This window comes from Syngnathoides biaculeatus, chromosome 2 (genome assembly GCF_019802595.1).
Source record: "Syngnathoides biaculeatus isolate LvHL_M chromosome 2, ASM1980259v1, whole genome shotgun sequence".
NCBI lineage: Eukaryota > Metazoa > Chordata > Actinopteri > Syngnathiformes > Syngnathidae > Syngnathoides > Syngnathoides biaculeatus.
In genome coordinates, this window is record NC_084641.1 from 17,238,844 (window position 1) to 17,266,827 (window position 27,984).

Consider the following 27,984-nt stretch of genomic DNA (forward strand, 5'->3'; position numbering starts at 1 on the left):
ATTTTAATTCAAATGTCAAAGTTTACTGAGACAACATGGAGACACTACTACATCCCTAATACAAGAAAAAAATGTGGCACCTTTAAAATACTTTAGCATAGTAAACCCATGTGTGAATCAAAAAAAAGGCAGAGGCTTAATTTTCAAAAGTTTACCTGTATTATCACAAGTCACTTTAACATTATGCACATAAATATAGGGGGTGGGGGTCGGGGGCACAGCTCTACTGCATTAAAAATTCTGTTAAAATGTTTGGAATATAAGTTAAATACAAGTTATTCTTTAATGAATGGTGAAAACAGTTTTTAAAGATTAAATGTAAATATATTGCACAATACTAAAAAGCTAAATATAATTGAACTCTATTCAAAAATAAAAAGAAAAGTACTGTGCACAAGAAGCAAAAAAATGTACTATACAGGATTTTAGAAAAGTTTAAACAATCTTTATGCATAGATACAAGCTTCAGTCTAATATGTTTTGACTGTATGTCATGTTTCAAATATTGTTCAATTTACAGTTGTGTCTTGAGATGCGGCTGAGCCGACCTATGAATCTTACAAGATACAAGTTACCATTTGGTCAATTTTTGCTTTAACAAGACTCACAGGCACATGTTAGTCTCTACAAAAAATACTAATAATCTTACTAAGTCACTGACAGTAGTTGTGTAGCTTTATTTGTGTCTGTATGCATTATACTGCACAACGAAAGGAGTAGCGCAGTGAATTGAACTGAGGCGTCAAATCAGTATTTGATGTTTTACTATGTATTTCCTGTCTACTGGCGATACATGACTCCTGTGCACCAAAAATGACATACAACTGGAAATTATGTATTTTACCACGCAATGGGCAAAGCGCAGCTCATTGTCACCTGTTTGTAAAAAGCTAACTAAACATTATTTCGTTATTAGTTCATGTAGCAGTGAGTCATGTTTTTTTTTTTATATCAGTTTTTTTTTTTTTTTTTTTACTGGATTTCTGCTTATCCCAGAAGTATTGAGATAATCAATATAAGGTGGGAATAATGAAAGTTTGAAAAGAAAATCATGGGCTTTCATTATTTATGTTGATATTTCAACCCAGTCCACTTGTTTTAATAACCCCGAACAAACCAGTCCACTTTTTTTTTTTTTTGGTGTGAGCTTGCTTGCATTTGTTCTTTGAGCTCTGGGTGGTTCTCGGATGCCCCCCAGGCATTTTTCAGTCATAAGACGGGTGACAATTGCCGGCTCGGGGCGTGAAAGACAATTGTGCATGGAGACAAATGTACACATGGGAATTTGCTGATGTTCTTTTGCCAGTGTAAAAGTGGCATGTTCTCCCCGTTCCTGGGTGGGGTTTCTCCGGCCGCTCTAAATTGCCCCTTGGTCCGACTCTTGTCTGTCTCCATGTGGCCTGCGATTGGCTGGCAACCAGTTCAGGGTGTACCCCGCCTCCTGCCAGATGACAGCTCGGAGTGCCTCCGACAATTCTGCACTCCTTGTGAGGATAAGCGGCTCATAAAATCGATGGGTGAATTATATAAATATTAGAATAGCTTTTTACATTTATCCCATTTATTGCTGTTTAAAACTTCAAATTCATCTTTATTGCTAATAATATCGCGCCACCCTGGTTAATTTTGTGCTAATGGACTACACATCCAGTACAGCAGATGATTAAACCTAGACAGCTATTTTCACTTGTACAAAATGAAATATTATGAATAGACATGTTTATATTATATAACACTATAGCAGCAATCATTCAAGCATGTTTGAGAAAATAATGATGAAGTGCAAAGATTGATTTCACGTCAAAGAGAAAAGATCTATAAACAGGATCAAATATGATTGAGTCTTCTGGGACATTAGAAAGTATACATAAGGGTTTTTTTTTCTTTCACCTGAAAACCAAATGTCCCGAATGTTTTTCTTACTCGTCTTCTCCTTCGTCCTCATGTATTGCAGTCATGGCGCCGGCAAAGGGGCAACGGCGAGCAAGCAAACGACGACCCGCTGACCAGTGAGCGGTGCGCATGCGAGGTTGCGTGGCAAGAGAGGAAGGGAGGAAGATGGGCACGGAGACGAGCGGCAACCCTTTTTGCCTCGTCGTCAAGGGGGTGGACATATTCAGGTATGTTTGAGACCCATCAAAACTGAGACGAGTGTTGACCGTCCAAAGGGATGCGGCTTGGGCACGGGTGCGGCGATGGCCGCAGGCAGCAGGAGAAACGACAACTCCAAGACGCTCGACAGCCGACATGCGGGACGTCGGGCGCGAGCGAATCCCCTTTCTCAGGAGGAGGGCTTTGAAGTTGTCTCTTTTTGACTCTCTTTTACCTTTGGGCGTCACAAAGGTTTGCGGTGTCGCTCGGCGGTCGGCCGAGGTCAGACCGGAAGAATCTCTTCGTCCAAACATTTTCCGCTTTGACCTGAGACAGACGCACAGACAGACATTTTGGTTTTACCTCTTTTGGATGGTGCGCTTGCATTCTGTTGCTACAACGAGGACAGGGGAGAGAAGCAAGCTAGCTAAAATAATATTGGTTCTCAAACTGGAATCAGGGAATGTCCACAAGCTGTAAAATTATTTTTGATTGATTATTATGTCATATCATCTGTTGAAAATTGCCTGGAAGCACATACCTCGGGACAAAAGTTTCCAATGTGTCGATAAACGACTGCTTTGCCTTGCATTTGACTCCTCTCTTGTCATACAGAAAATATAGCAAAATTGATTTTTCCCTTCTGCTCATTTAGCAGCAGGTGTACTTCATATAATTTTCAACACTGACTGAACTTTTGTAAACTATCGCCTCTCCTTCAGCAACCATGTTGTTAATGGAAGCAATGGTAGCTAGCCATGATGAACTACATGGCGGATGTGCTAACCACTGCATCTTGTGGCGCGGTGGATTGACATTGAATTGAATTTCGTTAAATTCCTCTTTATTAAAAAAAGTAATGCATATTTTACAGTAGATTGGAATGGTAATAAATAAATGATATGACATTTAGTGGTGCATATATATATATTATATTGCCAAAAGTATTCAATCACCTGCCTTGATTCAAATGTGGATGTCACATCCCAATCTTAATCCATCAAATTTAATCTGATTTTGGTCCACCCTCTGCAATTACAATATCTTGAACTCTTTCCGAAAGGATTTCCACAAGGTTTAGGAGTGTGTTTGTTGGAATTCATGATCAATTTTCCATCGTTGTGTTTGTGAGGGTGTATACGGATGTTGGACAAGAAGGCCTGGCTCCACTCTAATTCATCCAAAAGTGTTCTATAGGGTTGAGGTCAGGGTTGTGCAAGCCAGTTAAGTTCATCCAAATCAAACGCTCTCCTCCGTAGGCCTGTCACAATAATTACAGTATCGACTCGATCATGCTTGAATGCTGGCGGACCGGTGCGCTCTTGCCGGTGTTGGCTTCGTTCATTACTCCACAGCTTTGCGCCACGTGCAGTGCGTAAATTCAGATGGCAGAGACACTTTAGGGAAATTTAATAAGTGTTTGTTGTCTTTGTTATCCTGGCCATGAGTTACTATACTAGCTAGCAAACTAACCAGCGAGTTAAGGTGCTAATCAGCTCCTAAATGTCAGTGCTTCTCCAAGTTGTTAGGTGTGTTATTCTCCAATTAACACAGACACAGGGACGTTACATTTTTACGAAACATAACACGATCTATTCCGATTGGGTGTGCACATAACCTGGACTACATTTTACTGGAACAGCTGTGTGATATGGGGACTTTCTCACGTCATTTAACAGGATGGAGGTCTATCATTTTTACAGTACAGTAGTTGGGATTGGTTTTGTTTGTTAATTAAAAAAAAAAAAAAACATCGTAGGGAGCTGCCATATTTACGCAATGCATAAATAATGATGTCACCATGCGTTTACACCAAGGCGGAGCATGCGTGTTTAGATCAATCTTTTCCCGGCTCTTTTACGAATGACAGTTAAGATGAAATTTACTTCTCATCAGTTTATCAAAAAGGAAAATTCCACCCCAGTGAAAATGCACGCTATGGTGACCCCATATGGGACAAGCCGAAAGGAAAAGAAGAAGAGAACATGGAGTATTTTCATTCAGTTTGAGCTTCTAGTCCCATTGTAATCAGAGTAGAAGTCTTCATGTAAAGCAGGCTAGTCTTGCTGCTCTTTGTTCGTTATTTCAGAACCAGGGGAATCTATATCCAAGCAATAAATGAAAAATAATTAGGGGAAATCATATTTTCTATGATGTCTGAGGCATTAAAAAGCAGCAATAATATCATTTAATGTGATCATTGTTGGGAAAAAATATTGCCTTGGAAAGTTTTTTTATCGTGACAGGCCTACTTAACCATGTCTTTATCAACCTCGATTTGTGCACTGATTCACATGTTGGAAAAGGAAGGGATCATCTCCAAACTGTTCCTACAAAGTTTAAAACGTCCAAAATATTAGCCACTGAGCTCCCATGAAAAGTACTCTGAGTGCTTCACCATACCAAGAGATTTTGGACAGTCAAGCAGTTTCGGCATGACCACTACCTGTTACAACATGTCTGTGCACCAGTGCACAAAGCAAGGTCTATAAAGACATGAATGGGAGAATTTTGTATGGATGAACTTGACTGGGTTGTATAGAAGCCTGCCCTCTACCTCACAGAACACACTTGGGTTGATTTTATGTGGACATTCTGCTCGACCTTCTCGTCCAATATCAGTGTGCAAGATTACACAAATATCCTTCTGGAAGAAAATGGAGAAAAAAAAAACGTGAACTCACTCCTAAACCTTGTTGAAAGAATTCCTACAAAAGCTGAAGCTGTTCCAGCTGCGAACGGTAGACCAAAATCATATTAAACCCCTTGGATTTATAATGCATCTCACTTAAAATGCTTTGTGTGTCAAGACTGACGAGCAAATACTTTTGGCAATATAGTGTACGTGGGATTGGCATTAGGTTTATGGGGGCGTCCATGAAAAAAACGTATCCTCTGTGCTGGTCCCGGGACCCATAAAGTTTGAGAACTCTCTAAGGCTACAGGATTGTCTTCACTTACTGCCAATCAAGCTGTTCCTTCCCATAATGCACTGCTTCATGCGGGAGGAAACAAGCATGTGAGTCAACGTGATTGACGTTTAATGTGTTCCATGTACGCGAGTACGCGCGGTGTGTACCTGTGGATGACAGTGAAGAGGTCCTCGACAGTTGGTGGTCCCACCGACCCACCTGTGTAGAGGTCAGCTGCACATTCGCAAGAGAAGTCAGTTGGTGACATCACAGCGAGTTTCAAACAATGACTCCGAGACCCAGCCTACCGTGAGGTCGCCCATTGTCACCCTGGTCCTCTTCTTCCTGGGTCTCTTCTATGAGGAGATCGCTCAGTGATGCTGCCCCATGTAGGTTCTCATTGGACAACACACTGCTTAGGGAGTAGCTTCTTAGACCAATTGGGCCACAAAAACTGCGCTCCCTTGTCTGTGACTCCACTTCTTCATCTGAGGATGAAGATGGGGATGATGAAGATGATGAAGAAACCCTACTAGATGACATCATTAGCAGGTGTCTTCCTGCTGTCCTCCTCTTCCTCGTTTTGGTCTTTTTGGTCGTAGCAAACGTCATGGTCGTTTTTCTCTGCTTTTCATCTTGTCTGCCAGCTTCTTGCTGGAGTGGTGTCCCAGTACCCACTTGGACTGCTAGAGATCTACAACATGTTAAAGTGTCAAAACCCGACCACGGTCCAGTGGCTGTGCCATCGAAGGAGGAAGGGCTGCTTTTATTAGTCGACGAGGTGTCACTCTGCTCCATGTTACCTGTGGCTTCAACTGCACATTCTTTGGTACCAATCGGGTCCACAATGCATTTCTGATTTGCAAGGTCCTCTTTTGGCTCCCTCCTGGAGTCTGGAGATGCACTCACACCCTGAATGCTAAGACTGGGCTTTTTTGGAAGGGTGGGCTTCTTCCTCAAGCTCACAACCTCACATGGACGGCGTGTTAAGTCACTGGTTCTATGACGGTTATCGTTTTCTAACCCGTATAGTGACTCGCTTAACTTGGCATTTGATGACACCTGGGTCTGGGTCTGCTGTTTTCTGGAGGTACCATCAGACATTTTCTCACAGGAACCCTTATGTCTTGGCTTAGACACCAGTCTGGCATGAGAATCCCCTGAATGCATTGGGCCATTTACACGGTGATCATCTTGGTTCGCAGTGTAGATTTGAGCGTTAACAGATTCATTCTTGGGCATCACCTCACGCCCGGGCAATATTCCACGTTTTTGTTGCTTTGTGGTATAAAGGCTAAGAGCAACATCTGGCCGATGACTGTCAGAAGGACTTGCAGTGGCTAGCATGCTGTTCGAGGGTAGGAGTTCTTGGCTTGTAATAGAACGAAGCTTGACACTCTGCAAGGCCTGTGCAGTGACAAGGGGGCAGGTGAACAGGTTTAACCCTTTCACACTGCCATTCGAGGGTGTGTCGAGGCCTAGTGGGGGGTCTAACTTGGAAGATGGGGAGGTAACAGTGGGACATGTTGTGTGCAGTAAAGTGTGATGGGAGGACTGTTTGACTGCATGGGAGTATGGAGGAGGAGGAGGTCGAGAGGCCAAATAAGATGGGCGAGGTCGATGTATTAATGAAGGTGATAGGGCAGGAGAAAGGGCTGGAGGTAGGAGAGAAGGATTAGTGGGGTGATGTGAAGATGACAGAGGAGTGGTGGGAGGATGATGAGAAGAAATTGCGAGATGATGGGGGTGAGGAGGAAGAGAAGGTGGCAGAGGAGGGGGAGAAGGAACAAGAGAAGGTGGGAGAGGAGGGGGAGGAGGAACAAGAGAAGGTGGAAGAGGAGGGGGAGGAGGGAGAGAAGGTGGTGGAGGAGTAGGATGAAGAAATGACTGTTGGAAAGAACCAGGCTGAAGATGACGAGAATAAGGTAGGACAGGAGGGGAAGAAGATGGAGAAGAAGCTGGCAGAGGGTTGGGATGAAGAGAGAACAGTCGGGGAAGAGGGGTGTGAAGAGGAGAAGGTGGGAGAGGAGGGGGCGGGGGTGGAGATGGAAGAAAACAGGCAGGGGGATGAATGCGCTGGGCAGAGGAGTTGGAGGAGGAGCAGGATGACAAGGAAGAGGTGGAAGAAAATGAGGAGGAGATGGAGGAGACGAGAGAGGACCTCCTATCTGGTGGGTAGGCTTTTGACTTTTTGGGAGACAGGACGAGTGAGGGTGCACCGGTTGAAAAGAAATGGGAGTTTTGGGGAAGAGAGCAGGCTCCTGGAGGGGTGTCCGTAGGAGGGCTATTGGATTGGCTGGAGTAACCACTGGAGGGGGAAGCGAGACATCCCTCCTCTTTTGAGACTGGAGAACTAGGACTGAGGACAAGAGTGCAGCCAGGGTCTAAAGGGAATTTGTCTAAGGAAGGTGTCTTCCAGTCTACACTTAAAGGTTCAAAGGTATTGACCGTGCCACAGTCGATCCTACTCTTGGGTGACTTGGTGTAGGTCCGGGGCACCCAGGGATCATCTAAGGTCTGCGTTAATGAGCGTGGATGGTGCTCCAAACCGGGGCTGGGTGATGAACGACATGACTTGCTGCGGCCTATTCGGCGTTGGAGGGAATCGGACCGTAAAGGTGGTGGAGGGGGATGCTTGGATTTGCGGAGGGAGATGCTGCGATAGGAGGACACGGTGCTGTACGATCTATTTCGGCACTGTGAGGAAGACAATGTCACGTTCTCTGGGTAAACCGAGTCCAAGTTACAAGGGGGGGAGCCACCAGGAGGAACCAGGGAAACAGGATTTGTCCCTTGGTTGATGGTCCAGTCACCACCAATTGGGCTTCTTGGATAGGGGGGCTCGAATGGCCAACGGCTTTCGTAGCTTGAGACGGTTGGCCCACCATCCTGAGACTCTGCTTTTGCAATGGAGACGGAAGTGGAGTGGCGATGGTCGCAGTTTTGACACTGGCCACCATGATCAGAAGCACAGGCGGGAATGCTGAGATGAACTGGGGAAGGACTCTGAGGTGTGACCTTTTTTCGTTGTTCACATTGTAATAGGGGCTGAAGGTCACTGAAGAAATCCTATAGAGGAAGGAAGCGTCAAAATTTAGTTCAGATCAGTATAGTCAAACAGTCAAGACAGTTAACGAAGAGGTACAGCATACATACATCCAAGAGACAGTTTACAGGTAAAAACAATACCATACCGTTCCTGGAAATAAAACCAAAGGTAAGAACAGAGTGGGCAAAATATGGATGAAATGTGGACATCAGTTTCTACATTAGAATAATTGACTTCCTCAGGAGGTACAAACATTGCTGTCCCTTCAAACAGAAAGCCTCAGTTTGCCTGAAATCTCCACTGTCAGTCAATAACTGTTGCAAATTGTATGTGATTCCCATTAATATGCAGAAGTCTGTTGTGGGTAACAAGTTGGATTCTTCCTGAAACCACAGCATAGACGAGTCCACCACTGGGTGATTCTTTTTTTGAAGGGTAGATTGACAATCACCGTGTGTGTCATCGAAATATTTTATATTTTATGGTCCCGTTCTTCTTGTCATCTGGATAAATAATGTTCAACAAAAGTGGCCCGATGGGAGCCAGTCAAGGGGATGCCTTGACAACGGCTTTTGGAAACTGACCTGGGAACAGGATGAACGGGTGCTGAGTGTCCTGTAGGAGATGTTGTTCCAACTGATGTCTGAGTCCAGAGAGGAGGAACTGGTGCCCATGCGGGGCAGGCTGCGGACGTCAGAGGGCCATGAGAGGCCATCAATGTGTGCTGAGGTGAGGGACATCATGAGGCTGGCTATCCCCTCCCCTCTTGGGGCTCGAATCTTCCTCCCCAACCACTCTCTCTTCTTCCTGACCAACTCCTCCTGTTCTTGTTGGCCAAGTAGGGAGCGTTTGGACAGGTTATCCACAAGCGAATCTGAAGAGGAATTGTTATGAAATACATTGAAATAACTTATTTTGGTTGATGGAGGCACGAGAGCAGTGCTTCCCAACCTTTAATGAGCCAAAGAAGGGTTACTATATTATCTACATTGTATATTTTCCAGCGCACTTGTGAGGTTACACTCTGATGTTGGACGAAAAGGCCTGGCTCTCAGTTTCCACTCTAATTCTGTACGGTTGAGGTCAGGCCAGTCAAGTGAAACTCTCTCATCCTAGATTTGTGCATTGATGCACAGTCACCATGGAACAGGAAAAGACCATCTCCAAAATGTTTCTACAAAGTTGGAAATGTCCAAAATATTAGCCCCTGAGCTCCAGTGAAAGGAACTCAAATTGCTTCAACATACTGAGAGATTTTGGACAGTCAAAAAAAGCAAGGTCTATAAAGACGGGTGTGAGAATTTGGTATGCAGGAACTTAACTGGCCCCCCCCCCAACCCGACAGAGTACTTTTGGGTTGATTTTGGGTGGACAGTGAGCTAGGCCTCAAAGTCCAACATTAGTGTGCAACCTCACAAATAAGCTTCCAGGAGATTGAGCTAAATTGGGCTCATCGGGCTGTTACGACTGTGAAACCGTAAAAATCTTCGTCATATTTCCACATGGAATTTCTCAACTGCTTTTGGAATCAGAAATCAAGGGGAATGTGCTTTTCAACTAATGTTGTTTGGGAACACAAAAATACTTACAATACCTCAATGTTATCATTTACGATGTGACAATTTGGAATTTTGGTACAGGTTTGCACAAAAATCACAGAAGTTAATATGCATGATGTAGGTTCACGGGCCACATAAAATCATGCGGCGGTCCGGATCTGGCCCCTGGGCCTCAAGTTTCACACCAGTGGTGTACATTCTTAGGTGGTACTTAATGTAAAAAAAAAAAAAAAAAAAAAGATTGAGAATCACTGCATTGGAAACATCTCCCTGAACACCGCCACACAGAGAAAAAAAAGGATTTACAGTATATAGTGAAATAATGATGAGCTCATCTCATTCTACTCACAAATGTACTTGTAGTAAAACATTGGCCTGTTTTGTTGTTTTGTTTTTTTCAGTTTTTTTCTGTTGTATGAATGACAACAGGTGGATTCACAGGTTAATTGTACCTTTTGCCATGATTGGAAGACAATTTCATTTTTCTGTCCGTCAATACATTATTTGTCGTGAATAAGAATTTCGGACCAATTCAGTGAAATTCGATGATTTCTCACGTCCCACCTGATGAGCTCTCACGGCTGCAAAGTGGTTGGCGGTCGCTTAACTCAAGGTTATCAGTGACATCAGCAGGGTTCCCAGTGACTGGAATGCGGTGGCTCGGATTCCGAGGGCGACGCGATGAGGGGTCTGTGTTGCAAGGCACTTTTCGGAAGCTGGCCTGGCGATCGAAGCTCTGACCTGTCACCAGGTTTTCAGATACTCGTTAGTGGAAGCTCAAGTCCAGTCATTTTTCAACAATTTGACGAGAGTCGTGCTTCGCTTGGCATTTCGAGTCAGGCCCACCTGTTATGTTGATAGGAACGATTTCAGCTGTCACCGCATTCGCCTGCTGCCTCATCCTCTCTTCTGGAGTCGGGAGTCGGGGGATCAGCTCTGCCTTCACACCAAGCTCCGTCTCACGTGCAAAGACGTCCCAACAGGAGTTGAGATCGATAGGGTTGAGGACAAGTGGCGTCAGAGGACGCTTGTCGTGGAGGATGGCCGATTCCTCTTCATCTGAAGAGACTGAGGACTGGGGCAAAATCTTGCTTTATTCACCCGGGTAAGTACTTTCGACTTAATCTAATCTCACTCAGTAGAAATTCACTGATGACTTAAAATGTACATCAACTCTGTCCAGTGAGTTTTAACCTCTTAAGTTGTGGACACACATTTTCTACTCTCGCAATCCAAGTCACGAAAGCCCCAATTATCTAATAATCATACTGAATGTTTATCCAGTGACGTTTTCTCTCCAAGCAATTGGGCCCGCAATCATAAATGTTTTTAAGATGGCCAATCCTTGTCTGAGTTGTCGCCGCTGATTCTGTGATTGTGATATGAAACGGAATGTAAATCAATTAGGAAGGACCTTAAATCTCTTGCTGTCACTGAACACAAATAGAGGATGAAGTGTTTTGTCTGTGACTCACGATTTGCGATTTTCAAATGCAGCTCCAGTATTCGTCAATTTCTACACAAGACTTACACATGGACGAAAAGTTATGACAGAAATAACTTGAATCTCACCAAAGGAATAAAGAAAAATGATTTTATGGAAATGAATGAGTAATTGTGGTTCAACAGACTTAAAAACAAACTAATGGAACCATCCTGGACAAAAATAATGGTACCACTATCGTTTTTTTGCACAACCTTATGCGCTTTTGAAACTTTCAATGAGATTTCAGCACCGCTCATCAAGTACACAGTATTTTGGGTCACTGCAGAGCAAACTGCTCCAAAGGTTTGAATGGGTGCTTTCTTCCAACGGCATGTTTCATCTCCTTCTACAGATGTTTGGATGGGATTTAACTCGGCTCATAAAAGGCCACGATAGAATATTCCAATGTTTTGCTTTGAGCCATTCTTGGGTGTTTGTAGCTGTGTGTTTTGGGTCATATCTGGTGGAACATCTACAAACACTGCGAGTTTTCTTTTCACCCCTTCAGCCGAAGTCTGCAGTAGTCAATGAATTAATTATTTGCCACCCAGAAGTACCCCGTGGCTTGTTTATAGACATGATGAAAAGGTCTGTCAAAGTAGCGCTAATACGTGAAAGATTTTTTTTCCGTCACATTCTAAAAAAATGGTTAAGATATGAAATAGATAAGTGTCTTTGTACTCTTGCTTTGAGTTTCAAGTCAATTTCAAGGGTTGGATCAACTCTTAAAATGTCATCTTATTCATTTCTTCTTCTTCTTTTCCTTTGGGCTTGTCCCTTTAGGGGTCGCCACAGTGTGTCGTCTTTTTCCATCTTAGCCTATCTCCTGCATCTTCCTCTCTCACACCCACCGTCCTCAAGTCTTCCCTCACAACATCCATCAACCTTTTCTTTGGTCTTCCTCTCGCTCTTTTGCCTGGCAGCTCCATCCTCAGCACCCTTTTACCAATATACTCACTCTCTCACCTCTGGACATGTCCAAACCATCGAAGTCTGCTCTCTCGAACCTTGTCTCCAAAACATACAGCTAACCCTAACCCTAACCCTAACCCTCTCATGAGCTCATTTCTAACCCTATCCAACCTGTTCACATCAAGTGAGAACCTCAACATCTTCATTTCTGCTACCTCCAGTTCTGCTTCCTGTTGTTTCATCAGTGCCACCGTCTCTAATCCGTACATCACGGCCGGCCTCACCACTGTTTTGTAAACGTTGGCCTTCATCCTGGCAGAGACTCTCCTGTCACATAACACACCAGACACCTTCTGCCACTGTTCCAACCTGCTTGGACCCGTTTCTTCTCTTTCTTACCACACTCACCATTGCTCTGGATTGTTGACCCCAGTCATTTGAAGCCCTTCCGCCCTTGCTATCTCTCTCCCCCTCCACCCCTCTCATTCACGCACATATATTCTATTTTACTTTGGCTAATCTTCATTCCTCACATTTATAGTGCATGCCTCCACCATTCTAACTGTTCCTCCGCCTGCTCCCTTCTTTCACTGTCGATCCCAATGTCATCTGCGAGCATCATAGTCCAAGGAGATTCCATTCTAACCTCATCTGTCAGCCTACCCAGTACCACAGCAAAGAGTAAGGGGCTCGTCCAACCTGTGGGGCATAGCCACTTATCACATTATACATAACACCCTCAATTTCAAATTTCAGCTTCATCACTCGATCTGATACTCTTTTCACCTCCAAGACATTCTTAGCCAGCTCTTCCTTCAAAATAACCCCTACTCCATTTCTCTTCCCATCTACTCCATGGTAAAATAATTTAAACCCTGCTCCTAAACTTCTAGCCTTACTACCTTTCCACCTCCTCTCTTGGATGCACAATATATCAACCTTTCTCCTAATCATCATATCAACCAACTCTTGAGCTTTTCCTGTCATAGTCCCAACATTCAAAGTCCTTACACTCAGTTGTAGGCTCTGTGAATTCCTCTTCTTCTTCTTCTTCTTCCGCTTTCCTCCTCTTCTTTGTGTTCGACTCACAGTAGCTGAATTTCCACCGACGCCCTGCAGGTTAACGGTGCCGGGGACGGGTGTTGTTAACCCAGGCTACGACTGATCCGGCATGGGATTCTTTAGATGAATGCTAATATTTGTTTGGCACAGTTTTTACGCCGGATGCCCTTCCTGACGGAACCCTCTGCATTTATCCAGGCTTGGGACCAGCCTACAGATTGCACTAGCTTGTGCCCCCATAGGGCTGCATTATCTTATTCATTTATTCAGTATTAATAAAACAAATCACTCGTTATAGAATCAAGTTCGAGCCCTAACAAATGAATACACTGACGAATCAAAAATCAGTGACGTTTAACTGTTAAAGAAAACCTTTGGGATTGAGAACCATATTATGTTGGAGGAACAACTCTGGGTCATGGTACTGATCTAGTCTATAGTCTAGTCTAGGGGTCCATGATTACCTTTCTTCTCCAAACTGACCACTCGAGACAAACGGAAAAGCACGACTGAGAGAGAACGTCCCAAAATGTGGACCTCTGAGGTGACAGAAGGACGGAAAGAAGAACAGAGTGAGACGTTTAACTATCAGGCCTTCAAATTGAAGGCATGTAAATTTTTGTGCAATCAAACCACTCTCATATTTCAATGTTAGATGTATAAATGTTTGAGATACAGTTAATGTAAGTCTCATTTTCATGGTATACAGTGCTCAACATACTGTACATAAAGGGCTGTGCACGACTTAATGGTGACTCCAATTTCAATTTGATTGAGCGTGGATATTACCTTATTCCGACAATACCCGTTACTGCTGCCACAGTCTTGGATCACAAATAGCGATAGCTCTACAGCAAGATCTACACGGAAGGAGTCGCCCAATAGCTGAGCCAAAGGAGCTGCACAAATGTTCATGGCAGCGCCACAACCAAAGGCAGAAAAGAGCCATCGTGACGGAGGTCAACTGCAGTAGATGCATGGGAGGAACTTGATCCAAAATTGTGTGGCAAAATTCGATGACAAGAGCTGTTCGCAACCAGCAAGGATTTACCATGCTGAAAGGCGTACAGTACAGTAAGGGATCCTGGTTTACGTAAGCCATTACAGTCAAGAGAAAAAAATGACCCTAATGATTGAAGCAGCAATCTAAAATGGGCCAGTATCCTCCATTTCCAGGTCAAATAATAATTTTTCAAATAATTAAGTTTAATTTTTCATTTCTTGGATTATGAAATCTCTTTATTTTGGAATAGTAGTAATAGCAGTAGCAGTAGTAGAGTAATTGTTAATTTCTCATTGCCAATACAAACTGGAAATCAGGATTTAGAGGGTGAGTCTGAGCCCTCGTAAACACCCCTTTAAAAATGTTTCTTTTTTATCCATTTCTCAGTGAACACTTTAAGAATTTTCTGAATTGTCATGATGATAAATAAATACGAGTGAATAAGAAATGTAAAACGTAGCTTTGCAAACTGTCATTGATGTGTAACCATCAGCCTTCCTTCCAACCTTTGCATTACGCTTGTTCTCTTTAGGGTTCGGGGAAAGTTCAGTGCGAAGAATTTCATTTAAGGCCAACCAGTGCTTCTAGTTAATGACACAATTAGAAAATTAATGACTGTTCACAGAGATGTTCTCTTGTGTATATAAAGTAAGTTTGTCCATCCAGTCCAGAGTGTACCCAAAGTCAGGGAATGGTAATCGGGACAAGTGTGATGGAAAATTGACAGATGCATATTTGTAGGAGTATTTTGTAGCATGGTGTGCATAAAAATTACATTCTAAAAGGAAACTTGAGATTGCTGTTGTCCCAAATCAAGTTGCGTGTTCTCATTTATGTTGAGCACTGTACAGTATTTGTGTTCAAATATGCAGCCTTGAAACATTCTCACCATCCTCCTGCTTTTGTCTCTCCATCGCCTGTGAACCCTGCCCTCTGATTGGTGGAGTCCAGAGGATCCGCCGGAGGCGGGGCACGGGGTTTCAAGCAGAGAGCTGCTAGCTTTGCTGTCTCCATGCTGAGTCAACCCAATATTTGCTACAAATCGTGAAAAGAGAAGCCACAAAAACTAAATATTTGCTGGCTTGTGGGACAGTATGCAGGTTGTATTGAGTGACATTTTTTGCTTCTTCCACACCATCAAGTTTTTAACTAACATCAGTTTTTGCCCAGATGGATCAAGTATCCATCCATCTGTACATTCATTTTCTACACCGCTTATCCTCACGAGGGTCACGGGGAGAGCTGGAGCCTATCCCAGATGCCAACGGGCAGGAGGGAGGGTACATCCTGAGCTGCTTCCCAGCCAATTGCAGGCCACATATAAAGAAACCACCATTCACACACTAAATTTAACACCTACAGTCAATTTCGAGTCTTCAATTCACCTACCATGCATGTTCAAAACAACCACCAATACCCTTGTGGGAGTTAACTAAGCTGCCGTGTCAAAGTGACTGCCCATAAACGCCGCTCAGCACTGATTAGAATCAGGTTTGATGCCCGAATCTGTATAAAAAGCTTTCTTACAAAATACCTGGGCTGCAGGTATTGGCTCGGATGGTAAAGCGTTGGCATCACAGTTCTGACGACTCGGGTTCAATCCCGGCCCTGCCTGTGTGGAGTTTGCATGTTCTCCCCGTGCCTGCGTGGGTTTTCTCGGGGCACTCCGGTTTCCTCCCACATCCCCAAAACATGCAACATTAATTGGACACTCTAAATTGCCCCTAGGTGTGATTGTGAGTGCAACTGTTGTCTGTCTCTATGTGCCCTGCGATTGGCTGACCACCAGTTCGGGGTGTACCCCGCCTCATGCCCGTTGACATCTGAGATAGGCTCCAGCACTCCCCGTGACCCTCGTGAGGATAAGCAGCTCAGAAAATGAATGGATGGACAAAATACCTCCATTGGAGTCAGCAGCCTTGGTTTCACAGGGGTGGAATATTAATTTCGCCAAAGTAGTTTTTGGTACCTGTAAACATTCTATCGGAATGTTGTCACCTGCGTTGTGTGTTGATGCAAATGCACAGCGAGCTCATGAAAATATGGTGGCTTTCAACAAAATCATAATTTTTTTTTTCCCCCATTTTTGGGGGAAGGTTGGAACGGATTAATGTCGTTTCCATTCATTTCAATGGGAAAGAAGATTTGAGTGTGATCACAGAATGAATTCGACTTGTGTCTCAAGGCACCACTGATGTAATTGTACTCAACAGTGTTGTATCTGGGTAGTAAAGTCCAAACAGCATTAACACTGACTTCTTTTTCCACACATCTTTCGCAATAATGAAAGAACAATTCCGAAAAGAGCTCTGACCTTGGAAGTCCCGAGCGTTGGTGTGGGCTTTTTCCGCAGGGACGAAGAGCACCCCCTGTTGATGCTCCCGCGAAGTGTAGTGAACGGACCAGCGCTCGCCGTCTTTTGCTGCAGAGGAGAAAGTCGGACTTACTGAGGCGGTTGCTATGGTAACCGCCATTTCATGCACCCGAAGCTGTCCTCTACAAAAGTGGTCAAGCTGTGGGTATGCGCACACAGATCCAAGCATGCGAAGACGAGGACAAACTCACCTGTGTTCTTTTTGAGATACTTGAAGACACATTTAATGGCTGCGCCAATCACAACCATTCCGACTGCCAACAAACACGCATGTGCACACGCACACTTGGAACACCACTGCAGCACAACGCGCTAATCCTCACACTCCTCTTCATCTCTTCATCTCCCTCCCTCTCTCATCATATCTCACGCTCTGTTCTCTCTCTCTCTCTCTCATTCTCCCTCTCTCTATTATCTTTATCCTTTGTCTCTCTTTCTTCTCTCCCTCGCGCTCTCTTCCAGTGGCGCGCAAAGGTGTTTCAGTGCCCGGGGTCAAACGAGCTGGTGATCCCACCCTTGCGAGGCGGCGATGAGAAGAGTTTTTGCCCAATTGTTAAAAGACTAAATCCAATTCTCTGCACCAAATCCTCGATGGCCTCAACTCGTTTTACAAATTAATTCATTTTGAAGCAGCCATGCTGCAAACTAAAGCACCTTCGAGAGGACTTCTATTTCACAGCTTTTGGAAGCAGCACACCTCATAGTCAATACAACTAAAACTGTAACCCTGACAAGAGATCGGCCTACTAAGCAAATGAGGCAGATGAAATATATAGTGTTAAAAAAAATTTCACCCAACAGAGCAACTGAGTGGTAATTCAATGTTCTTTACATGATCTAAAGCAACTAAAAAAACAAAGATAACAAAACGCAACAAAAAAAAAAACCTAAAAAAATGAACACTGCAGGAAAGATCCTACAAAAGTGGAAATGTTCTTAAAAGCACGAGAGAAAAGCAGACATTTTAACTTGAACGTCAATTCCGTTGGCAACTTAATCCATTTGCCTCCAGCATAACAGCTAAACATTGCTTTACTATGTTTTCTTTGGACTCTGTGCTTCGTTATCGGATCTGAATCGAAATATCCAAAAAATCCAAAGTATCCAAACCAATGAGTGATTCATAGACCAGTAGCAGGACTTTAAAGTCTGCTATAAAGCTGAGTGTGGAGACTTTAGATTTGGATAAATATGGTCTGATCTCTTTGTTCTGGTCAGAACCTGAGGTGGAGCATTCTGAATGAGCCGCAGTTGTTTAACGCGTTCTACACGTCCGCACGTTGGCGGTCAGCCAGCTGACACAAGTGTGCACGTGTGCATGTAGGTCAGCTTGTGATAAAGGCTACCAAGCAGATATGCTGTTTAAACACACAGACGCACACACACACACGTACATTCTGATCCTGTGATTTAAATAGTGACAGTACCTTCAAGTCAAGTCTCAAACTGAGATGGTTCTGCTCGGGAAGTGTGCCAACTATCGAGGCCACTGGAGCAACTCATTACTTGTCTTTACGCCTGACAGCTTGTCTGTCTTCTCTGCGTCTTTAATGGGTTGGATTCATTAAACAATAAGTAGGTCGCATTGTTTCGGCAGGAAAGCGGCGCACGTTGAATTCTATTTGTTAGTCGTAGAACTGCAGAATCCGAGATTCGGACCCAGGCCCGTTTGCTCCTTTTCTTACTGGCCTGCCACGTATTCTAATTACAACATTAAACCTGGAAATCATCAAAAGATGAGAGCTCAAAGTTAGAATTTTGAAAGATAGCAAATCCATCCATACATTTTCTTAGCTGCTTATCCTCACAAGGGTTGCGAGAGGTGCTGGAGCCTATCCCAGCTGTCAATAGGCAGGAGGCGGGGTACACCCCGAACTGGTCGCCAGCCAATCGCAGGGCACACGGAGACAAACGACCAATCACACTCACCGTCACACCTAGAGAGAATTTGGGGTCTCCAATTAATGCATGTTTTGGGGATGCGGGAGGAAACCAGAACATGTTAACTCCACACAAGCGTGGCCGGGATTTAATCCCTGGTCCTCAGAACCATGAGGCTCACGCTCTACAACTGCGACACCGTGCTGCCTGACTTAAGCACAATGTCAATACAAATGATTTCGACAGGGACGTTGACTTCCCCAACATGGCCGCCATGGAGGCACGGAAATTAGTCGTCTCCTACAGCCTTTTGGCATGCCGAATGTTCATAACCCATCTCAAAAATAAAAAAATGTAAAAAAAAAAGCCGATGACTCAAATCTCCAAAAACCCGTACATGAAGGCGTTGGAAAATGCTTGGACATCCTGTCATTTACATAACTTACAGGAAGAGTTGAAGTCCTAGTTTCAGCAGAGGTTCTGCGTAGTTCGAAAGCACTCGAGGGTCACGGGTGCCGCTGCCAAGCAGCAGCTCAGCTGTTCAACGGCGACACCATCTGTCTTCCAAATGTGCTGTTAGCTTGTCGTATGGGCCTACAGCTAATCCTTCGCAAACAGAAGCTCACAGAAAGCGGGGGCTAATCAAAGGACAAGTTCAGTTGTATTTTACTTTTAAGAATCTGGAACTGCTTGGAAACTTTGAATCCCACATTTATTTATGTATTTATTTACTTTTAGGTTGCGTCACGGTGGACGACTGATTAGCGTCTGCCTCACAGTTCTGAGGTCCGGGATTCAAATTCCAGGCCCCCGTGTGGAGTTTGCATGTTCTCCCCGTGCCCGCGTTGGTTTCCTACGGGCAGTCCGGTTTTCCCCCACATCCCAAAAACGTGCATTCATTGGAGACTCTAAACGTGTGCTGCTGTTGTCTGTCTCTATGTGCCCTGCGATTGGCTGGCAACCAGTTCAGGGTGTAGCCCGCCTCCTGCCCGTTGACAGCTGGAATAGGCTCCAGCACTCCCCGCGACCCTCGTGAGGATAAGGGGCAAAGAAAATGGATTGATGGATGGATATACTTGTATCAAGAAACCAAAGGATGGAGTCGCTGTTTGTGGGTGCACTTAGTGAAAGGGATGAACAATCATTTTTAACAACCTGTCAAAATAGCCACACCCTCTTATTGTCTCGATTTCCACTTTGTTTCTTCCTTGACAATTGCACCATGTTTTTGTGGTTCAATTTAAAAAAAAAAAAAAAAAAAAAGATACAATACAGTATGCTGTATGTGGAGCCTGAAAACTTAATATGGAGTACAGTGGTGGATGTGCTATGGTCAATCGTTGGTGTGGCAAAGAGCTGGTTTTTTTTTGTTTTTTCCAGGAATGATCATTTCAGTCTCGTTTGTGGTGAGCCTTAGTGAATTGCATCCGATCCCTCTGTATCTTGCATGCAAATTAGTAAATCGCACTTGCACAATTTGAATCTTGTAAATTAAAGGCACAAAAAACAATTTCTGCATACGATACCTTTATGCAGAAGGGGCGTAGTCTCCTTCCGTTGCTGCGTTTTGAAGCGGAAGATTCTGTTTTTGCGTCTGACGCTGGGCTGGTAGCTGTACTCTGAAGCTTTCAGAGGTGGGGTATCTGGAGGGGTGTAACCGGGGCGAGGCTCCGGGGTCGGAGGGCAGGTGCTGGTACGTCGCCACTGGATGAGGGCCGGTCGGGTACTCTGATGGGACTGCACGGGTTGCTTCCTAGGAACTTCGGCGGTAATTAACGGTGAAGACGTGCTCGCGTGGGTTCGATCTTGCGGTGAGCAGCGCTGGCCGTACAAGGCGCTGGGATATTGCAGATGGGATGGGAGGTGGATTTTGTCACCACGGGGTGGCCACCCAGCCATCCCTGCGTTTTTCCCCCAAATGGCTTCATGGTGCTGGTGGATTTTGGCCGTCAGCAGGCGTCGCCGAAGGCTGCCCTCAGTCTTGGGCTGAAGTGGGGTGATCTTGCGAGGAAGAAGCTGGTCTTGCTCATCATCCGGTTCCGAATTCCAACAGTGGGACGCTACGCCGTTCCCTGCCCCGTCTCCACCCAAACACTCCACGTATGAAATCATTCTGTTAAGAACCCCAAATTGCTGTATAAAGAATGGCGCCGCTGGCTCGCTGACAGTGTGGAAAACTTCTTCCTTCACAACAAAAATCTAGCTCGCGCCTGACATTTTTCATTTCGCTGCAATGAAAACCTCCAGTTGAAAAAAAATCTTTCCATGTTGGAAGCGACTCGTCAGAAGCAGCAGAACACAAATGGGGTCTTCCTCTGAGTGTCGCCTGTGTGTTGCTAATCTGATAAAGAGGATTATCCAGGTCTGCAGATGGTCACTGACCTTAACACATGTTGTGCCAGCTTCAATTCCAGAGTCAAACTGGGTCCTTCCTTCTTTGGATCTCTGGCCCTAACGTGACCGCTCACCCTGACACTGTGCATCTCATCACATTGAGGAGTTTGGACCGAGACATCGCCACCCGAAACAATCACATCTTTATCCCAAGTAAAATCAGAGAGTCCATCGGAGGTGGGAAAAAGTACTTTAGCCAGAGACACACCAAGCCTACGTGGGTCTGAAAAGTGAGACCGGACCCCCACCTGCTACGTATAGTGGTGCCTTGAGATGAATTTGTTCTGTGAGGACACACAGTTTATTAAAAAAAAAAACAAAAAAAACATTCAGCTATGAAATAGTTCTATGAAATGTAAAGAAATTGTTTGGTTTAACTAGATGGACAATGGGGGAACGGGGGCTCAGCTGGAAAGCGTTGGCCTCATAGTTCTGAGGACCGGGTTCGAACCCAGCCCTCCCTGTATGGTGTTTGCATCTTCTCCTCGTCCCTGCGTGGGTTTTCTCCGGGCACTCCGGTTTCCCCCCCAGACCCCAAAAACATGCAACATTAATTGGACACTCGAAATTGCCCCTAGGTGTGATTTTGAGTGCGGCTGTTTGGCTCAACGTGCCCTGCGATTGGCTGGCAACCAGTTCAGGGTGTACCCCCGCCTCCTGCCCGTTGACAGCTGGGATAGGCTCCAGCACTCCCCGCGATCCTCATGAGGATAAGTGGCTAAGAAAAGATGGATGGTAGATGGACATTGTGGTTCTCTTTCTGGTGTCTGCATTTTGGACAAAGGGAGGTGAACAAAAGTGAAAATGAAGAGCGATACGCAGACGGAGCAGCTCTCCAATATGGCCAATAGTCTTTGTGGAGGATAAATAATATAAGCTTGGCACTGAGTATCATTCTATGAGCGTCCTACATGTTGCTCCATTATTTTTGTTAAAATATGTTTTTTTTTTTAAAGGATTATAACACTGCGGCACTGATGGTATTTGTAAGCCTGTCTATCACGTTTCTAATTATGTGTTAGCATTAAGACACCAGACTTTATGGTAAGGTTATGCTTTTTTGTTGTTGTTGTTGTTCATTTGTTTAATACACATCTAATTCTGTTTTCAAACTTTAACGGCAAGCGGCAGAAAACAGTTTGAAGTCTCTTTTTCGAAAACTTTTCACCAGCTGCAGGGTGGTGTGAAGCAAGTTGAGTTCCCGAGCACCAAACAGCACATGTATCTGAAATTTTAACTCGCAAGTCAAATAAAAAGTAAACTAAAATACAAAAAATTAGCCCAACAACATCTATCTCAAGCACCACCTTCTCTGTTGTAGTCATTATTGTTGGCTTTGGTAGATTTTACTATCTATGTAGGGATGATATCTTTAGCCATTTTTTTTTAAATATATTTTTACAAAGTTGTTGGTACTTCCACTTGAAAGTCATTTTTGCTAACTTGAATCAATACAGAGAGACAGTAATTCTGCTATTTATATTTCAAATTAAAAGCACAGTATTGGAATATGCCTGATCTCGCGATAACCTGCCTTAAAACGAGAAAGAGTTCTGATTGGTCAGTCTCATGGGGAAAATCAAAGAAGCTCTAGGATTGGACTGGTTAATGGAGCGAAAAGAAGAAACGCTGATTGTAATTGGTCACGTCGGAGCAAATTGAGGCGTCACAGCAACGCGTTGCTAAAGCGGTGAGTACGTGTACAACACATTCAGGATGTTTTGTCGGAAAATAGCGTCTTGCTTTCTTTTTGCACTGATATTCTGGTTTTAAGTTGTACTGGCCAAGGAGTTGGACGACTTGAAAGCCATCCGGGCGGCTCCGTCGGAAAAACAAGATACCGGTACACAATGCATTTTGTGTATTAGCCTCCTCGCTGTTAGCTACAACATTGCAAGGGATACCAAACAAATAATTTTACTGTTGCTTTTTTTCCCCCAGTTATTACATCGTAGTAAATCTTAGTAGTCCAGCAAGTACGCACCTGTGCTATTTTTATTATTAATCAGATAACTAATGCTGCAGTAAATGTTAATGTTAATATTGGAGGCTCCTGTCCCCCTCTCCATTCAAAATATTGGTTTCATTTATCCACCCATCCAATTTCTTTGCTGCTTATCCTCACGAGGGTCGCGGGGAGTGCTGGAGCCGATCCCAGGTGTCAACGGGCAGGAGGCGGGGTACATCCTGAACTGGTTGCCAGCCAATCACAGGGCGCATAGACACAAACAGTCGCACTCACAATCACACTTAGGGGCAATTTAAAGTGTCCAATTAATGTTGCATGTTTGTGGGATGTGGGAGGAAACCGGAGTGCCCAGAGAACATCCAAACTCCACACAGGCGGGGCCGGGATCAAACCCGCATCCTCAGAACTGTGAGGGCAACGCTTTACCCACCGTGCCGTCCTGTTTAAATTAGCCTAAGATAACTCATTTCAAAACAGCAATGACCTGCGACCCACCATACAGCTCGATTGGGGGGGGATAAAGAAAGAAGAAATCTTTTACAGAGGCAGCACGTTGGGGCAACTGGTTAGAGGGTTGGCCTCACAGTTCTGAGACCGGGGTTCAAATCCCGGCAGCTTGTGTGGAGTTTGTATGTTCTCCCCGTGCCTGCGTGGGTTTTCTTCATTTACTCCCACGTTCCCAAACTATGAATTAATTGGACACTCTAAATTGCCCTGAGGTGTGCGATGGTTTTCTGTCTCCACGTGCCGTGCGATTGACTGGCGACCAATTCAGGGTGTACCCACCGATCAGCGAGTTTTAAAAAATGATCATTGAGCACAAAATGGAGCAATGAGTGTATTTAAACGACGTGTTCGTTAACTGTATTTACTCGTGTACTTAATTGTTCGAAAAATACCGTGTATATTTACAATAACTATGGACAAAATTTTGCTTTTGTGTCCCACCTGGCATACTTGTCGCTCGTCAAGCAGACCGGAGGGGAAGCGGGCGCCGGCATGGCCACCTACCTCCAATGTCCGCTCTGTGGCAATTTCGCCAAATGCCACGCCCACCAGCTGTCCCACGTGGCCGCCGCCCACCCCACTTATCTGGACAGCGTGGCGATGGGTCGCCTCGGCAACATCATCATGTACCAGAGCGCCGCCCGGCTGTTCCACTGCGCCGACTGCTTCTTTACCAGCCGCGACTTCACCAAACTCTACCAGCACATCATCTCCAAACACTGCATGGACGAGACGGCGACAGTTGGAGAGGGAGCCGACGGGGAAGACGACAGGAGCGAAAAGGGGGACAAGGAAGCGGACGAGGAAGGGAAGGAACTTGAGGAGGAAAGGAAGGAAGTGAAGGAGGAAGAGGAGGAAGTGGATGAGGAACTGGAGGAAGACGTGAAGGAAGCGGACGAGGAAGTGAAGGAAGTAGACGAGGTTATGAAAGAAGGCAATGATGCGGACGAGACAACTCCGCAGACCCAGGACAGCGGCGAGAACGTGAAGGACGAAGACGCCTCCACCGAGCGGATGATAAGCGACGCGGACCAAAGCGTGTTGGCTTTCAACGGCGACTTGTACCGCTGCCTGATCTGCAACTGGTGGAAAAACAAGCTGAAAGTTGTGGCCGTCAACCACGCGGTGCGAAAGCACGGCATCCCCAGGGAGTTCGTCGTCCAGAGGATCAGGCAAGACGACGACGCTACAAGCTTCATTCGGCATTTGAGCGGCGGCGCCGACGAAGACGACGAGGACGGCCTGAGTGGCGACCGCCTCAAAGAGGAGTTGAAGGCGACGTCCAAAGTGGTGGGCTTCTTCTCCGGCCGCTACGTCTGCCTCATCTGTGGCTGGAAGACCAAGAGAAAAGGTGAGTCGTCGGAATGTGCACGTCGCCCGTTCCTTCTACTTTCTATGGAAAGGTTTACACTCTCGCCATCTTGTGTGTCATAGGGGTCAGAGAACATAGTGAAGTTTTTTTCTATTGTTAATTTATCCGATTGGTCTAAGAGGTGGTGGTGACGTCATTGGAAACCTATCCATTTGGAAGTGAAAATCCCCAAAAAGTGATTGCTACCATAATTCCCGGCCTACAGAGCGCACCTGAATACAAGCCTCACCCAATACATTTTTTCAAGGAAATACCATTTGGTACATACATACATACGCCGCAGCTGTGTAAAAGCCGCGAGCGCCCACATTGAAACACGAGATATTTACAGAGAAAGACGGTACACAGAGAGTTTAACGCTAACGCTAGCGGCACGCTAACACGGCCGGTTAAAAAAAACCTACCACTACTAATCACTGAGACGCGGCAGTAACACGCTAGCGCAGTGCTAACAGGGCCCGACCGGTAAAAATCACTTCCTCGGCACTTGTATTCCACCGGTCACACTCTTAGCTTTTCCGCTCGAGTGCCCCCTTGCAGCCGTTAGAAAAAATACCCAGATTAGCCGCATCACCGCATAAACCGCAGGGTTGAAAGCGTGTGCAAAAAGTCGCGGTTTATATGCTGGAAATTACGGTAATTTTTCACTCATAGTGATGAAAGTCCTCCAGATTTTCCTGGAATTCTGGATTTTTAAATTTTCATGAAAATTGCTCTGGAAAATTGAGGAAAAATCCGGATATTAGTTGACAACATTGAACGAATATGCGTTTGAGTTCGTTGTTTTGCTTTCACGAGCTAGTAACAGCTACTAGTAACAGTAACGCCCCTCCCCTCGCATTCTCTCAAGACGTCGCTTATTTTGTGTGGTCTTGACTTTAATTACGTGTTTATTTCATAAACGTTAACTAAACAAGCATGCTCCAAAACAACCGGTATTCACCCGGGTCGAAAGTCATCAACATCATGAGCCATGGCAAAGGAAATTCAGTTAGCAAGCCGGCCTCCTATTTACGGCAGTCTCGTGGTGCGTATGTGTGTGTGTGTGTGTGTGTGTGTGTATATATATATATATATATATATACACACACACATATCTCAAAATATTAAAGGCAACTGATTATGCTATTAGTATTACTAGATCTATATCTAAGATAGTTAACAATGTGGTCGAGTGTATCAGTCCACCGCGATGTAACAAGTTTGAGACCTAAACATTAATAGTAATTACTACAGATAAACTTCTTTCACATGTTTTGCTGTACGGTGTAGAAATTCTAGGATATATTTTGGTGTACATTCTATATCTTTACTATAATATGTATAATGTGGGGAAAAGGACAATTTTAGATGTCTTTTTACTGAATAGTTCACTTAATTCATTTGTCTTGAGATAAGATGGCATATTTTAATGACAAATGTGATTTTGTGCTATCCAGTGATAGGGGCATGGGGGGCAAAATAATCTGGGCTTGGCCGATTTTTTTTTGGTGTTTCTTTGATTTACATTTAAAAAGTGTCGACAGAACACGAACTTGGTCCCGTGTTTATGTGCAGGTTTTGTCATCAACCACGTGGTGCGCAGCCACAACGTGGAGCGACCGTACCGATGCAAAGACTGCAAGCGCTCCTTCTTCCTGCCCAGCCGACTCCTGCAGCACGTCCGGGCGGCCCATCGGCCGGGACGCTTCGCCTGCCCCTTCTGCTGCTTCAGGTCGCACTTCCTGGTGGGTTTCCGGCGCCACTGCGGCCGATGCGCCGCCCGCGAGGGGCTGGGAATGGCGATGGGCGAGGAAGGCAGAGGGGGGCTGCTGGCGGTCAAGGAGGAGACCAAGGAGACGAGAGCTGGGAGGAAAAGAGCGCGGAGGCTGATTGAAGAGGCCGACGACGAAGACGAGCTCATGTTATTCTAACGCTGGACCGGATATTCAACCCACTTTGTCATTCAGTACTGTCGTTAATTAGCTTTTTAATATTTCGCCATTCATTTTTATTGTGTACATTTCATACTTTCAGTGAGGTCGTCATTACTATGAAGGCCGCAGCACGTGACTCCTTTACGTTAAGAACCAAAAAAAAAAAAAAAAAAAACAAATTTCCTCTATTGTATTTTTCCTGTCAGTGTCTGGCCAAATGAGGATATTTGAGTTTTCACTTCAAACACCAGGCCGTAAATTGTTTTGGTGCATACACACAGCAATATCAGAAATTGCACATTCACATTTTCCATCCATTTTCTCAGCTGCTTATCCTCACAAGGTCAGCTATCATTGGGTGAGAGGAGTGGTATAGAGCCCGTGCACCTACGTCATAAAATCACGTGACTTTTGTTTACATCGCCATATTGTCGGTCAAGCTAAGCATTGCTCAATGCTAAGTCGGTTGAAGACGACACGGAAATATGTCTTATCGCACGACGCCGTCTTGTCTGATCCAATCAGACATTTAGAAGGTGAAAATAAACAGGTACGTGGAAAAATTAGGTAAACTCGGCATAGAGGACCCGTATTTAATGCCGATTTGGATGTTTTCGCCGATAAGAAATTGGACTGTTAATTCGCTTCCGCTTGTCTCGGACACCTGAATATAGACCTGTATCTGGTGAGTAAGTCATCGAGATTGACACAGAAAAGTTTGAAAGCGTATTAAAGTCTGAACGCTTCCGAATACTTTGTTGCTGGATTTGTTCTCAAGAATAAATCCCACAATGACGGTTTTGACGCCTTGTCGTGTTTGGCGACACATCAACCTTTGCCGGAATCCATTGATCTTTTCTGCTAGTATTCAATACAAATACCAATATTTAAATAAATAACCCCTGGTTTTACACAAACTCACATTCATTAACTGGAGCCTATCCCAGCTGTAAACGGGCGTAAGGCAGGGTACACCCTGAACTGGTTGCCGGCCAATCGCAGGGCAGATCAAGACAGTCACAATCACACCTTGGGGCAATTTAGAGTGTCCAATTAATGTCGCATGTTTTTGGGACGTGGGAGGAAACCGGAGTGCCCGTAGAAAACCCACACAGGCAGGTCAGAGATGGAACCCGGGACCTCAGAACTGCGAGGCCAACGCTTTACCAACTGACCCACCGTGCCGCCACTTCATTAACTGATTCGGGGGGAAAAAAACAGAAGCGATTGTGGCCACACTTAACCTCCGTAAACCTCTGCTACGTTTTTTTTTTTGTTTGTTTTTTTTTAAACACGCATTGTCCTCAAATGAGCCAATTTGGCATTGTAAATACTTCTTGGTAATTTGAGATTGAGAAGAATAATTCCTACCTGAAATGAAGTTATGAGTATTTTGATTGGTCAGAATATTTTCTGGTCTTTTCAGCTGGCATTCCACAGAATGATGATCTCTTTGAATATCAGTCTCGTCTGCTGTGACAACCAAGAGCACAACAA

The 27,984-nt window shown here is 44.8% G+C and overlaps 2 protein-coding genes across 3 annotated transcripts; one reads left to right on the forward strand and one right to left on the reverse strand.

Moving 5' to 3' along the window:
* Window positions 1–2: 2 nt before the first annotated feature.
* On the reverse strand, window positions 3–21,264 carry nhsl1a (NHS-like 1a). The gene is made up of 9 exons (XM_061837913.1): window positions 19,856–21,264; window positions 16,389–16,496; window positions 14,964–15,109; window positions 10,458–10,686; window positions 10,176–10,352; window positions 8,637–8,926; window positions 5,312–8,072; window positions 5,171–5,237; window positions 3–2,418 (listed from the first exon to the last, which is right to left on the reverse strand). The coding sequence occupies exons 1-9, from the start codon at window positions 20,439–20,441 to the stop codon at window positions 1,920–1,922; spliced, it is 4,863 nt and encodes a 1,620-aa protein (XP_061693897.1). The 5' UTR covers window positions 20,442–21,264; the 3' UTR covers window positions 3–1,919.
* Window positions 21,265–22,083: 819 nt separating this feature from the next.
* On the forward strand, window positions 22,084–27,848 carry LOC133510184 (zinc finger protein 407-like). 2 transcript variants are annotated; one of them, XM_061837956.1, is made up of 3 exons: window positions 22,084–22,413; window positions 23,668–24,550; window positions 26,129–27,848. In XM_061837956.1, the coding sequence occupies exons 2-3, from the start codon at window positions 23,692–23,694 to the stop codon at window positions 26,482–26,484; spliced, it is 1,215 nt and encodes a 404-aa protein (XP_061693940.1). In that variant the 5' UTR covers window positions 22,084–22,413; window positions 23,668–23,691; the 3' UTR covers window positions 26,485–27,848. The 2 variants fall into 2 exon arrangements, with proteins under 2 accessions (XP_061693940.1, XP_061693949.1); XM_061837965.1 differs by lacking the exon at window positions 22,084–22,413 and adding an exon at window positions 22,420–22,566.
* Window positions 27,849–27,984: the final 136 nt, after the last annotated feature.

Coding starts and splice junctions, on each gene's coding strand:
- nhsl1a (XM_061837913.1), bottom strand. CDS start 20,441: ATGATTTCATACGTGGAGTGTTTGGGTGGAGACGGGGCAGGGAACGGC. Junction 10,687..14,963: donor GAGACAAAAGCAGGAGGATG/GTGAGAATGTTT, acceptor ATTTTGCCCCAG/TCCTCAGTCTCTTCAGATGA. Junction 5,238..5,311: donor TGACAATGGGCGACCTCACG/GTAGGCTGGGTC, acceptor GCGAATGTGCAG/CTGACCTCTACACAGGTGGG.
- LOC133510184 (XM_061837956.1), top strand. CDS start 23,692: ATGGCCACCTACCTCCAATGTCCGCTCTGTGGCAATTTCGCCAAATGC. Junction 24,551..26,128: donor CTGGAAGACCAAGAGAAAAG/GTGAGTCGTCGG, acceptor GTTTATGTGCAG/GTTTTGTCATCAACCACGTG.